At 37.9% G+C, this 14,411-nt stretch overlaps 2 protein-coding genes across 37 annotated transcripts in view; one reads left to right on the top strand and one right to left on the bottom strand.

Annotated features, from left to right (window-relative positions):
* LOC102153001 (L-lactate dehydrogenase B chain-like) overlaps nucleotides 1-8,727 on the bottom strand; it is a 64,954-nt gene extending 56,227 nt beyond the window's left edge. For 18 of the 19 annotated variants that reach the window (XR_005353536.1, XR_005353541.1, XR_005353538.1 and 15 more), the window contains exons 1-2: nucleotides 8,398-8,727; nucleotides 2,359-2,538 (exon numbers count right to left, since the gene is read on the bottom strand). The gene's annotated coding sequence lies outside the window, so the exon portion shown is untranslated. The remainder of the gene's footprint in view (nucleotides 1-2,358; nucleotides 2,539-8,397) is intronic. The other variant, XM_038526106.1, reaches the window with a different exon arrangement.
* The window catches only part of AHI1 (Abelson helper integration site 1), a 233,719-nt gene continuing 227,659 nt past the window's right edge, over nucleotides 8,352-14,411 (top strand). For 2 of the 18 annotated variants that reach the window (XM_038526086.1, XM_038526085.1), the window contains exons 1-3: nucleotides 8,897-9,075; nucleotides 9,401-9,463; nucleotides 13,899-13,966. In XM_038526086.1, the coding sequence (XP_038382014.1) occupies nucleotides 13,957-13,966 (10 nt within the window). In that variant the 5' untranslated portion in view covers nucleotides 8,897-9,075; nucleotides 9,401-9,463; nucleotides 13,899-13,956. Of the gene's footprint in view, nucleotides 8,500-8,894; nucleotides 9,076-9,400; nucleotides 9,464-13,073; nucleotides 13,304-13,895; nucleotides 13,967-14,411 lie in introns of those variants that run through there. The other 16 variants (XR_005353532.1, XM_038526081.1, XR_005353529.1 and 13 more) reach the window with 14 other exon arrangements.

Here is a 14,411-nt window from a genome sequence, read left to right as displayed (position 1 = left end):
TAAAATTGCTGCTATGAATTTTATAAGGGCAAAAAAGTTAACTAATACATACAAGGAATAGTTATGTTTAATAGCACGTAAAAAATAATCAGATAGTAATCAAAAGTGGTTCAATCAGTCAGCACCAAATTAGCAGGGTTTTTGTTTTTTCCTTCCTTTTTTAAACTAAATCTTGCAATTATCCCTCCCTTCCTTTTCATAAAAAACCTCTTGGTTTCCACATATGAGCTGGACACTTTTCTGGTTACTCCAGAATCTGTGTTCTGCAAATTGCAATTCTGGGACCCCAAAAAGTGCTTTGTTCTTTTTCAGTTTCCTCCTTTTCTCCATTGATGCAATTGTACTTGGTTCACAATCATTTTCTCTACACAAATTATTGTGGTGATTTTTGTTCCCTGACCAGACCCTGGCTAACACAATAGTCAATAAGAGTTTGAATCTTTAAAATCCTGTAAAAATTAACTCTAAAGATTAGGTGAAACTCTCAGATAGCTGAAGTAAAATTTTCAATAGATGCTTAGAAGACCAAATTGAGAAAACCTCCCAGAAAATAGAACTAGCTAAAAGATGGAAGATATTGGAGGTGAGATTGAGGTGTGGGAAGGGTAGAGAGGGAAAGAAAGGTAAGGTTGCCAATATTTTCACCTTAAAAAGTGGAGTGACCAGAGATGATATATAGTTGACAAAATAAAAAAAGAGTTAAGTATATTATTTACACTTACAAAGATAACCAAGAAAGAAATTAAATATAGTAATTGTAACACTTGTTTAGTGCTTTAAATGTATTGACCCATTTATCCTCATAATAATCCTCTGAGGAATGGACGATTATTATCCCCATTTTATAGATGAGGAAGAGGGTTCAGAGAGACTGAGCCACTTGCCTGAGGCCACACACCTGGTAAATGGCAGAAACGGAGTTTCAGAGTGCGTGCTCTTATCCATACATGACTTTATTGGGAAGAGATGGATAAGGAATGTAGAAGGTGATTCAAATGACTTAATTCGTAGCAATAGATAAAGGAAATTCTTAAAACTGATGAATTAAGCAATGATTCTAAGAGAGAGAGCGGTAAGCACCAGAAGAAACAAAAGCAGAAACTGTTTAAAGAGATTTGCAGTAGTCTTCCTTCACCCATGAGGAATATGTTCCACAACCCCTAGAGGATGCCTGAAACTGCACCTGAAACTGCAGATAATACCAATATATACTGCTTTTTTTCTATATGTGCACACCTGTGAAAAAGTTTAGATTATAAATTAGGCACACGAAGAGATTAACAACAGTAACCAATAATATAATAACATTGAACTATAATGTAATAGAAGTTATGTGAATATAGTCTCTCTCTCAAAATATCTATTGTACTATGCTTTTTGTGTGTGTGTATGTGTGTGTATGTGTGATAATTTGAGATGATAAAATGCACAGAAAATGTGAGGTGAATGACACAGGCATTGTGATGTAGAGTTAGGCTACTATTATTGACCTTCTGCTGATTTGTCATTACGAGGATCATCTGCTTTCAAACCCTGGGTGCCCACAAGTAAATAAAAGCCTGAGTAGCAAAACAGGGGAGAAGAAGGAATTGCTGTACTCTTAGGACCAGCACTTTGGGAAGGAAGGGGTGAACCAGGGATTTTCATTTTACCTCATAAGTATCTTTCTGTCTTATTAACATCTCACTTTAATAATAATTTATTCTAAACATTTTAAAAGATATAAAAGATACAAAATTATCTCAGGTATGGAGAGAAACAAAATTGGACCATGAAGCTAAATTATACAAATTATGTATTTTGTAATTTGACATACTAATTATACAAAGAGGATCATAAATGTGAAAACAGGGAAAGCCCTTCTCACTTGTGGTGGAGATGTCTAGCCCGAGTCCCTCAGAGAAGGAGGCTTGATAATGACTCACAGCAGGGCTTGGGAAGCCTCTATTTTCACACTTTGTAAGAGAAATAAAGCTAGTTCTTAATCTCATAAACATATCATTTGAATGAGAAGATGAAGATTTAAGCATTAATAAGCACAAAAGGGTTACAACGCAGAAATGGGAATGAATGTTTGATATGTAGCTTTTGTCCAACCACAGGACCTCACATCTTAGGTGGAAGATAAGCTTCCTAGAGAGTGGTCTTCAGAGAGTGGATTCTTGGAAGTGTTGCTAGACAGCCTAGTAGCACGAGCACCATTCTGTACTGTATTTATTCATCTGGAAACTACATTTTTCAGACCTTATGTCAAATATACCTCAAGCTATTATAGATTCAAAGCAATATATTAAACACAATTAAATTAAATGGTTTGGATAACAAATGGGTGCATGATAAGATGCAATAAGGCCATACCTTTAAACTGGGATCTTTCAGGCCCCAGTAATGACAAATGTTGATTTGCTGCCATCTAGTGTTCATTGCTTTAGAGACTTAAATTGAGGGCATGCTGAATTTTTTTGTTTCTTTCCTTGTCTCTGAAGCAGTTCCCATTTTTTCATAGGGCCTTCTGAGATCTAAATTAAAACACTTTTCCTAAAAAGAAAACAACAAATCCATAAAAAACAACAAATCCATAAATAGCTTTATACTTTGTGGGAAGTTCCATGAATTCTGATCTAACACATATTTACAGGTTCATCAAGTTTTCATAGCAAGTTACCTCATAGAAAGTTTATAAGGAAGGATCAATTATTTCAGTAAGTTATCTGTTAAATTTGAATGGCAGTCACTATTGCAATTAATATTAACTCATAAATACAATGCAATATGTGTTAAAAGTAGAGTGAGAAGGAATTCTTTTTTACCCAATATGTCAAAGAGATACACTGCTGTGAAAAAAAATTCTGAAAATCAGCTAGAAATGTGAACTGAATTGCATAGTGAAGGAAGTTCCCAAGGAGCCAAAGAGAAAATTGAAACAGGAGTGGTAAGCAAGGACTACTTAGTGGTGTTCCTACATTAGAGGTATCTGCTGATTCCCTAAATGTAGTTCTAGATTGGAATGACTTCCCAAACATAAGATATGAGATCATGTTCAGTGTGGAAATTAAACTCTTTGCATAAAACTGGGACCCTCAAGAGATTGCACCAGCAATGGGAGACAAGGAGTCTTGAATGTGTGAGCTATAGTTTGAAAAGTAGAGTAGAAAAAAAAATTTCCCCTTCAAATTATAAACATAGCCTCTTTTATGTGAGATTTGGGTTCAAATCAGTATTAATCTGATAGATTGTATATGAAGTATAAGGAAATGAGAAAAGTCAAAGACTACTCCAAGGTGTTTGATGTTTGGCTTGAGTAACAGGAAAAAAAAATGGATTTGCCATTATACAAAATGGAGAAACTTCAAGGGAGAGGTTATCTTCAAATGGGGATTAGGAGTTTGGTAAGTCTGAGATGTGTATTTGACAACTAAGTGGAGGTATCTAAGTATGCAATTGCATGTATGAGTCTGAAGTTCAGAAGTGAAGAATGGGCTGTGGAGATACCTCTAGGAGTAGTCTGTATGCATGGGGCCATAGAGACTGGAAAACATCGCCAACTGAGTACATATGGATAGAGAAGAGGTCCAAGAGGTTAGCTCTGGGATATTCAATATCAAGAGATCAGGGAGATAAACAAAAATTAGCGAAAGAGACCCAGAAGGAGGAAAAGTAGCAAAACACACAATCACCAGTTAGCAAATATAATGAGAGAAATTAATGAATTCAAAACAACACCAAAATTATATAAAATACTGAGGAATAAACTTAGTGATAATATGAGAATTACATAAAAGCTCTCTTAATTAAAAGAACATCGTATTTGTCCTTTTTATTATAAATTTTATTATAAATTGATAAACTGGAACAAAAATGATAAAGCATGAAGCCACTAAAATGAATGAGATGGAAGGATATTACTGACATAAAAACCCTTCTAGGATGGTGATACATGATAAAGCCCAAAACAAGGCAACAGCAAAAAATCTATAGTATGAAATTGTGTTTTTAGTTGAGTATATATATATATACTATATATACAGACACACACATATATATATACTAAATATATATATATATGAAGGAAAGTCTGTAGTAATGTATAAAACACTATTATCAGTGATTAACATATGGCAAAGTTTCAGTTTCTACAGTATAAATGATGATTGATTGAATTTTTACTATAAGCACATATGAATATTATTAACAAGCTTAACTTTTTTAAAGATTTATTTATTTAGAAAGAGAGAGCGCATATGCACATATGAGTGTGGGGAAGGGCAGAGGGAGAGAATTCTCAAGCCAACTCCCCGCTGAGCAGGGCTCTATCCCATGACCCATGAGATCATGAGATCATGACTTGAGCTAAAACCGAGTCAGATGCTTAACCCACTGAGCCACGTAGGTGCCCCAACAAGTTTAACATTCTTAATGAAGTTTATATGGCATATATAATGGCAAATGAAATTATAACATAGTGTTAATTCAACAAAGCAGAAATAAATATCCTATTTACAATATGACCAAAATCCAAACACGCATGGAAAACAGACTGAAAACAAAAATTGCTTTAAAAAGCTAATTGAGACTCTCTTTATGAAGTAGTATTGAATATTTTTCCCTTTTTCCTGTGGTTCTATGTTTTTCAAATTATCTATGAGTTTTCCTACTTTTGTTTTGCCTGCTTAAAACAAAAATTTCCAAACACACAGAGAAAAAGTATAATAAAATACCAGATAGCTATTAGCCAGCTTCAATGACCATCAAAATTTAGTTATATCTGTGTTATCTTTCTCCCAGCTGTTTTTTTTTTTTTTTTTAATTTTCTGGACTATTTTAAAGGAAATTTCAGACATTATATCATGGTATTCTATGGACTTAAGAAAGGCTTATTCTTACATAATCACAATGCTATTATTTCCTTTACACAGATATAAATTAAAAATTCCTTTAATATCATCTAATACTTAGCCCATACTGAAAAATCTCATTGCCTGAAATGTCTTTATGAAGTTTGTTCTAAGTGAGAATCCAAACAGTTCCAATCTTTGCATTCTGCTGTACTTCTAGCACAATATCAGCAGTGTTACAGGCTAAATTTTGACACTCCCCCTAAAAATACACGTTTATTTATTTATTTTTATTTTTTTAATTTTTTTTAAAAACACATGTTTAAATCCTAACCCCTAGAACTTCAGAATGTGACTATATTTGGACAAAAGATTTTTAAAGAGGTAATTACATTGAAATTAGGTCGTTGGGGTGAGCCCTAATCCAATATAACTGTTGTCTCTCTAAGAAGAGAAGATTAGGACCCAGGTAAAGAGAGTAGACTATGTGAAGACACAAGGACTATCTATAAGCCAAGAAGAGAGGCCTCAGAAGAAACTAACCTTGCCAACATCTTGATCTTGAACTTCTAATCTCCAGAATTGTGAGAAAATAAACTTTCGTTGTTTAAGCCAATCATTCTCTAGTACTTTGTATGGCAGACCGAGCAATGTAATACAAGCAATTGAGCCAACATCTGTTTTGGTTGATTAATGTACATTTTGTATGGGGGGATAAATATTTTGTCTATCAGCCATACTATGTTTTATTCAATAAATTCACTATTTTTTTTAATTTATCACACGTTGTGAATACCCTAAATTGATTTCATGAATGGTTGGCCAATTTTATGATTACTTCCACCGCTACTTTTAATTGCTTGTATCTCTAAATATCATTAAGGTGAGCTCCCTCTTGTACACTGAACCAGTGAGAGAGAAAGCAGCATATCTGCTTTCTCCAGTTTGAATGGGGATCACTTATATGTTTGCTGTATATCTGATTGCCTTTTTGATATATCCTACTGAAACTATCTTTCCTCTATACCTGCTCTTCCTACCTATCCAGTTAATTAGCCATTTTCCATCCAGTTACCTAAGCCAGAAACCCCAGTACCTTTAAAACATTTTTTATTCTTTTAAAATACTTTCAAACTTACAGAAAAAATTGTAATAGTTCAAAGAATTTCTATCTTTGCCCAAATTCTCCAACTGTTGACATATTACATTTGCTTTATCACTGTCTCTATACATACTCATATTTTACGTATGTTTATATATTTTTTTTTTCCTGAACCATTTGAGTAAGTTGCAGACGTGAAGTTTCATGATCTTTAAATACTTCAGTGTGTATTTTCTGGAAACAAAGGTATTTCCTACATGACCAGACTAATAGTTATCAAAGTCAGGAAATTAACTTTGTTGAAATACCATCTAGTCCACAAACCCAATTCAAATTTTGTCAGTTTTCCCAGTAATATCTTTTACAAAAAAAAAAAAAGGATCCAATGCAGTTATATGTTCCATTTAGTTGCCATGTCTCTTTAGTTTCCTACAATCTGAAAAAGTTCTTTTGTTGTTCTGTTGTCTTTCATGACCTTAACAAACTTTTTAAAGAGTAAAGATCTATGATTTTGTAAAATGTCCCTCAATCTGAGGTTGTCTGATTCTTCCTCAGAAGAATTGCTTAATGCATTTTTGGCAGGAAAATCACAAAAGAGTGTTCTAAGTGTCTCTTACCAGGTGGCATACAATGCTGATTTGTCCTATTACTGGGGATGCTAACTTTTCTCACCAGTGCCAGATTTCTGCACTATCAGGTTTCTATTTTTCCCTTTGTAATTAGGATACGGCCAGGAGATACTTTGAGACTATAATGTTCCTTTTAAGATTCTTACCCTCTAGTTTTAGCATATGTTGATGATGCTTGGCTGAATCCATTTTTACTACAATAGTTGCCAAATGGTGATATTCCTACCTCTATCATTCCTTCTACATTTATTAGTTGCCAATGTAACATAAGGAAGAGTGAGTGTTTATACCCACTTAAAAATACCCATGTATTTATTTCAGTATAGACTCAAGTATTCCTATTTTATTTAGCAGATCATAATCTATTAACATTATGATAATGGTGTTCAAATCGACCCAGATGGGGCCAATGGAGGCTCCTTCAAGCTGGCTTCTCTTTCCCTTTCATATCTTCCACCAGTCTGTAAAAACTTCTTTAATTTCTGGTACAACAAGATTTTTCAGGCTCATGTTGTACGTCCCCTGCTCCTCTTCAGAATCAATCATATCCCCAAGAGGGTCTAGTTTCTTTTAGTAGAGAATGGTGTTTAGAAACCAAGATCTAGGAACTACATGCTCATTGCTCCTTACATCTCTTTAACAGAGGGCTCTAGGGGGGAAAAAAGTAGATGGATTCCAAGTATGGACAATGTTTGGGTCTGATATGGAAGTGTAAGAGTTCACAAGAAGAGATTTTTCATGGGGCACCTGCATGGCTCAGTGGTTGAGTGTCTGACTTTGGCTCAGGTCCTGATACCGGGGTCCTGGGATTGAGTCCTGCATCGGGATCCCCGCTGGGAGCCTGCTTCTACCTCTGCCTATGTTTCTGCTTCTATCATGAATAAACAAACAAAATCTTTTTAAAAAATGATTTTTTCAGAGAAAGGAAACAATATGTACAAGAATAGGGACATGAGAGGGTATGGATTCCTTTGCATGTTTCACATAATTCAATACTGCTGAAGAATGGCACTGAGAGGAGGCAATGAAAGAAGAAACTAGTCAGGTAGATGGAGTGTCTTATATCCTAGGCAAAGTAACTACATTTTCTCTTACAGATAATCCTTTGAAGAATTTTCAGGACAGTGGCATTATCAGATCCACACTTTCAGCGAGATCATTCTGGTAGCAGTATGGAGGATGGCATTTGGGAATCAAAACTGGAATCAGGGGACTGGTAAAGAGGCCATCTCACAATAATAGAAGTGATGAAGGCTGGCATGAGGCAGCTGGAGTCAAGATGGCTAGGCTACATACTGGGGGTGTTAAAAGAGTAGAATGGATATAATTTGGTGCAAGAGGCATTTAGATGCTCTGCAGGTATTCAGAACAGTGGGAGGATGGTGGTGGCTTAACCGAAACAGCCATCCAGAAAGAACAGTAGGTTTTAGGTGGGAAGTTGAACAGTTCGGTTTAAGATGCATTGGATTGGTAATATTCGTCACCGAATTTTCACAGGATTTGGAGAAACAAAGTGGAACATGTTTTGTAGTGCGGTGATGCTAATAGAAACAGAAAAGCTGGCCTCTAAAGAAATATGCACAACACTCTCACTTCACAAACTAAGCAACAGGTTATAGTGTTGTGCAGAACTGCAACCGCGGGACACTCCAGAGCCGGGGAAGGACCTGTCTAGTATTTTTCCATCCTCGGTGACTCAGAGCTAAAAATGGCGCCTGTGGCAGAAAATAGAAAGTGGGAGGGGGCACTGGGTGTAGAAAAGATGCGGGTTTTCTTTCCGTTCCGCTCTAAACACATAGCGCGGTAACTCAGCGCCACACGCATTACCGACCTTCCTTCCCCCCGCAAGGCTGGCCTGTCTGTAGTAAGACTATGCTCCGCGCCTAAAGGGATGCTGCGTCTGGTGGCGGTGACGCGTCTGCCGCTTTGCCAGGTTCGTGCTGCTCGGCCCGGGCGGGCGCCCCTCTCGTTCCGTGCCGGCGCCGGCTACAGTTCTGAGAGACCGAACGCTTTTTCGGAGGTGACGACCAGGGGAACTCGGACCCTACGCATTCGCAGGGCTCCTTGGCGCTCAGGGACGAGAGTCCAGCCTCGAAGGGCCACGGCCTCGCGCTGTCTACCGCGGGCACGAGGAGGCTGGCGCGCGGCCGCAGCCGGAAGGCCCGAGGGCGGGCGGGCGCGCGCACCACCTCCGCAGGCGCCGGGCGCAGCAGCTCGGGGCGTCGGCGCAGGCGGCGGGGGCGGGGGCGGGGGCGGGGCCGCGGCCGGCCGGGAGGGCGGGCCGCTTCGGTTGCCACGGGGACGGCGGCGTAGGCAGGTGCTGACGTCAGCGGGCGCTGCCCGCACTGCGGCACCAGGTCGGCTCTCAAAGCCCTAGTGGCTGGCGGGCGGGAGGCTGCGCGAGTGCCTGGCGGGGAGCCGCTTCGCACAGTCGCAGCGTTGGCTCCGGCAGGACGGGCTGTCGGCCGCTCTGGGCTCTGGTGTCCGTGAGTACGCCGCAGGCCCGCAGGTAGCGGACCCGGGCCTGGCGCCTGGCCTGCCCCGGCCCTCTGGAGGGCGGTGGCGCGGGGGGGGGGGGGGGGGGGGGGGAGCGCTGCTCGGCGCGCCGGGGGGCGGGGCGGGGCCGCCGAGGGCCGCGGAGCCCTGCCGTGTAGTGTCTAAAGAGCACCGCCGAGTACGTTCCCGCGCCTTTCCCGGGGCTCCTGCCGCCTCAGTGCTCAGCGCGGCGTCCTGATCCGCCGTGGAGGGAATGCAGGCGTTGCTCCGCCCACTCCGGATTCTGGCTTAAAAGCGTTTAAGTCAGACACGCACTAACTACGTTTATTTCCTTTTAGGGTGTCAACCTGGTGCTGAATTTCGAATCTGTGAAATGCCTTCTTAATTACATCCGAGAAAAGGTGATCAGTGTGCTACATTTATCGGGGTCGTGTACAGATAGAAAAAATTACCCTGTAATTTTTAACCGCTACCAGCCGTTGTGCTGTATTTCAGCATTACTGTGAAATCATAGACTCACTGGAGTATATGCCTTTTACTTTTTTGAGAAAAGGATGCTAACATTTTTTTCACCTGTTGCATTAACTGTTGCTTGGACTTCCTGGGAAAAGATTGCTCGTTTTGAGAACGCTGGGAGATTTCTAAGAAATATTTGAAAAATCCCAACACCCACAGTTTTTTAAAACCATATTTAGAATCTTGTTTACTTATGGAGACTATTTGATTAGTTGAATTATGCATACAGGGTTTTTGTTAGTTTCTTTTTTTTTTTTTCCTATGCTATAACATTTGGTTAAAGGGTGAATTATCCAGGCCTCTATAGCTTCTCCCCTTGATCTTTAGACATTTATTGGTCGATAATCAGATGTTTAGAGAAAATGAAAAATGAGATGAAACGTAGTGCAGTTGATTTTCCTTACTAGTATTTCTTAGCAGCTCCTATAAAAGGGTTTGTGAGGGAGTAGCTTTAAAATGGCATTATGTGAGGGCAGCCTGGGTGGCTCAGCAGTTTAGCGCCGCCTTCAGCCCAGGATGTGATCTGGAGTCCTGGGATCGAGTCCCACCTTGGCCTCCCTGTGTGGCGCCTGCTTCTCTCTTTGCCTGTGTCTCTGCCCCCCCCTCCTCTCTCTCTCTCTCTCTCTGTCTCTCATGAATAAATAAATAAAAATCTTAAAAAAAAAAAGGCACATATGAGGCTCAGGGTTGTCATTTTAAGTTTGAACTTAATTTTTGTCAGGAATGTTACAAATCAAATATTAGTCATTAATTTTATAATGTATTTGCCTTGGGACACATTAATGGAAATGATTACTTCTGTAATGTATTTGCTATATTAAGTAATGTTAGTGTTTATTCAGCTGCGTTGAACTAAGTAATAGTAAATGTATTTAATTTACTTGATGTATTTTACTTGTTGTATTATAATAGACATAAAGTAATTTTATTGAGCATCTACAGTGTGCCAGCCACTGTGCTGATCACTTTGCTTTTCAGTATTTCCTTTTCTCCCTACAATAAAGTAGGTACCTTTTTAATTCTGGGTAATAGGACATTTTACTAGGGTGAAAATAAAGGACTAAGGTCAAGAGAGAGTGCTATGAAGCTCAAGGCACTGTGGGAATGTAGAGAAGTATTTAACCACCCCTTGAGATTATAGAGTGCTCACAGAGAAGATACTATTTACATTTAGCGTTAAAGGATAGTTAGGAGTTTCTTAGAGATAGAAGAAGGGCATTTCTCAGGAGAGACGTGTGTGTGTGTGTGTGTGTAATAGTACAAAGGGAAGAAGGAGTTCGGCACAATTGAAGGCCTGCAAGTAGTTTCACAGGCTAAAGTTCAGAGTGTGTATGGAAATGTGGCTGGAAAAGGGAAGGTTTTAAAAAAAAAAATGGTGGAGCACCAGGGTGTGTCAGTGGTTGAGTGTCTGCCTTTGGCTCAGGTGGTGATTCCAGGGTTCTGGGATCGAGACCCTCATTGGGCTCCCCACAGGAGCCTATTTCTCCTTCTACCTGTGTCTCTGCCTCTATGTCTCTCATGAATAAATAAATAAAATCTTTTTATTAAAAAAAAAAAAAAGAAAGGAGTCATTTCATAAGTAGCCTTTGAACTCCAGCGGTAAGGACTTCCTTTTTTTTTTTCCAGTGGGTGATTGAAATCTAGTGAGGATACTTAAAGAGATGATACCATTACAGTTACATTGTAGGAAATTTCTTCTGATTACAGTATAGAGGATGATTTATTTTTTAAAAGAATTGGGTGATGGGAGCGTGGAAACAGTCTTAAAAGTATAATCTTTATGTAGTCTTTTTATCCCTCAAAGATGCTGTGTCATGTCATTGCCTTTGAGGGTGGGGGAAGACAGTTGGAAGCAGAATTGTAGAAAGAATTATCCACATGTTTCTTCTATAGGTCTCACCTTCCATTCATTCCTCCACCTGGGGCTGCCAGATTTTTGCCCCTTCACAAGCAGCTTTGCAAACATGTGACTTCCAGACAGCAGATCCAGTGAACACTCTTCACAACTTGCAGCACTCTTGGTACCACACAGTGATAGAAAACTTCTTTCTTAAAACTCTTTTACCTTTGGGGAGTGCCTGGGTGGCTCAGTCTATTAAGGGTCCAAGAGTCTTGATTTCGGCTCAGGTCATGATCTCAGAGTGGTGAGATCGAGCCCTGTATGAGGCTCCACGTTCAGTGCAGAGTCTCTCTCCCTCTGCATCCCCCCCCACCACCCAAAAGCACAACTCTTTTTCCTCAGTTACTTCTCTGTCACATCTTTCACATATCTCTTTGATGTCTTTTTACTTTATTTTTGGTTTCCCGGAATTCTGTCTTTGGCACTTTTTTTTTCCACTGAAACCAATACAAATATAAAGCCTAGATCTCAAATCTTCAGCCTCGTCCTCCGTGCTGCATTACTGTTTTCTATTGCCTATTGAACATAACCTGATTATACACAGAAACTTGTACTTATATATACAATGATAAGAGCCGTCATTTTCAAAGGGCTTGCCATGTTCTAATCATTGTAAGTTTTATTTGCATATTCTCATTTAATCTTTACAAAAACTTAATGATCGATTTACTATTGTTATTCTCTTCTGAAAGATTAGGAAATTGAGGTCCAGAGATTAATTTACTGTCAGGTAAAACTGGGATTTGAATCTAGGGATCTGACAATGGAACCAGTGCTTATAGCTGGGGTTAGTGCCCCTCAGATCCCCAGCTCAACATATCCCACTAAGCTCACTGAGTATCCCCATCAGCAGTATCTAGTACAATCATAATAGATGTTTCCTGGTGCTTTTTTTTAAAAAGGCATTATTCTAAATCATTTAACCCTTATAACAACCTTTAGAATATACACTGGTAGACTAATTTTACAAATGAGGAAACAAATGCCTAAGGTCACACAATTAACTATTTGATACTAACTCTAAGACTTGGGTTTTAAACTTCTTCACTATACTTGTCCTGTATGCCAATTAATGGTATTACTGGCCTAATTATTCTACTTCCAGAAAATGAGAATTATCCTTGACTCTTTGTTTTGCCCCACAGTATGTATTTAATCTTTCTGAAATGTCTAAAATACCATCAATTTTTTTGTTTAAAGGAAAATGGGTTGAGTATAAGTAAGCCTTTTCTTAATGACTCATAGTCCCATAGTTGAGCTATTTTCCTATAAGTTGAATGACCATGAAATATATAAATATTAAGACGTTACTTTGGTTTTTCTCTACTTATGCGCTGTCAGGTTTCAATTACTGATGCGCTTGCCTTTACATCTTCTCTCTTTGCTAATTTGGGGTAGATTGGAAAGTAGATGACCAAACTTATTATATCTATATCTACTAGGAAGAGTATATTCGGGTTCCCATCCATAAAGTATAGGAGTCTTAACTGTGAGAATTTAGTGATAATCTATTTTGTCTGTGTACCAAATAATTGTTTTATATAAGTTAACCCACATAATTAGGTATATGTGTATAATTATTCTTTCCTTTTTAGCATTTCTTCTCGAGACTTTTCTGTCCAGAGTACCCATAATATTGGAGGAAGATGAATATTGATCCCCAAGGAGCCAAAGCCTTAACTGATAATTGCTGAGCCAACTCAAATTATGTTTTTCTTATTTTTTTTTTTTTACAATCTTCAGTTTTACTCTTAAAAATGTGTGAATATTGTGTTCTAATGTGGAAGTTAATATGTTTGTTTTGGATACGCACCCTCATCACTAAGTAAGATTAGAAATTAAAGAGTATATATCCTGAATTTATCCCTGGGTTTGGTATATAATAATACACACCCAGATATTTATTTGAGGAAGATGGTACAAATGCTTGTACTTTTAACCTTTTCTGTTGTTGCAAAACTTTTAATGGCAGGTACAAAAATGTTTAAATTTATTATCTGTGAGTATGCTACCTACAAGCATATTTTATTAATATAATAGCATATGTTCTTGGAAAAGTCAATTTTGGGGTGGAGTTTGTTTTCTTAAAAGTACATTGTAATGTATAATCTTTACTTAAAACACTTGTAAAACGGCATTAACATACCAAGTACATATTTATTGCCTTTCAAGGTTTTTAAAAAGTTTTTGTTTCAAATATGTAAATATCTTATTCAAATATGATCCAGGTTTCTTTACCTTTTTTCAGTTCTAAACTGATTCAAATACATTTAATTCATTTGCATAAGACTGGGTTAAGAGAACTTTATTGGTATAAACTTATGTAGTAGATGAATCATCACATAATCTTGTGTGAAGAATGTTATATAATTTTTATTTGTAAATTCCATGCTACAAATAAATTCTCTTTGTATTAGTAGGATCCTGATTGAGGCAGTGCTTTACATTACAATTCAATGCTCTCCATAAAGCTGAGATATGCCCACTGGTAAGACTTTTATGAAATTTATATATGCAATACATTTTATTTGTTTATTTATTTATTTTAAACTTTGAATTATTTCAAAGTTCTTTGACCTCTTCATGAATATATTAACCAAATATTACATTCAGATATTGTCAGTTTTCTATTTATTTTTTTTATCAATTTTCTATTAAATGTTAGATATTAGTATTAAGGTTAGTAGGTATTTAATGGATAGCAGTTTAGGACTCCACTGGATAAGGGAAATAATCATTACAACATATGGCTAGTTTGTATTCTTTATCATCAAAATGGATGTTTTACTCTAGAGCAGGTATCGGCAAACTTTCCTAAAAGGAAATCTAGTAAATATTTTAGTTTTATTCTCTGCCGTAACTGCTCATCTCTGCCATTGAAGCATGGAAACATCGATAAGAATTCTTAAGGGTGGATATGGCTGTATTTCAGT

This window comes from Canis lupus, chromosome 1 (genome assembly GCF_011100685.1).
Source record: "Canis lupus familiaris isolate Mischka breed German Shepherd chromosome 1, alternate assembly UU_Cfam_GSD_1.0, whole genome shotgun sequence".
Taxonomy (NCBI): Eukaryota; Metazoa; Chordata; class Mammalia; order Carnivora; family Canidae; genus Canis; species Canis lupus.
The sequence above is the reverse complement of the archived record's forward strand: the minus strand, read 5'-3'. Positions and strand labels throughout refer to the sequence as shown.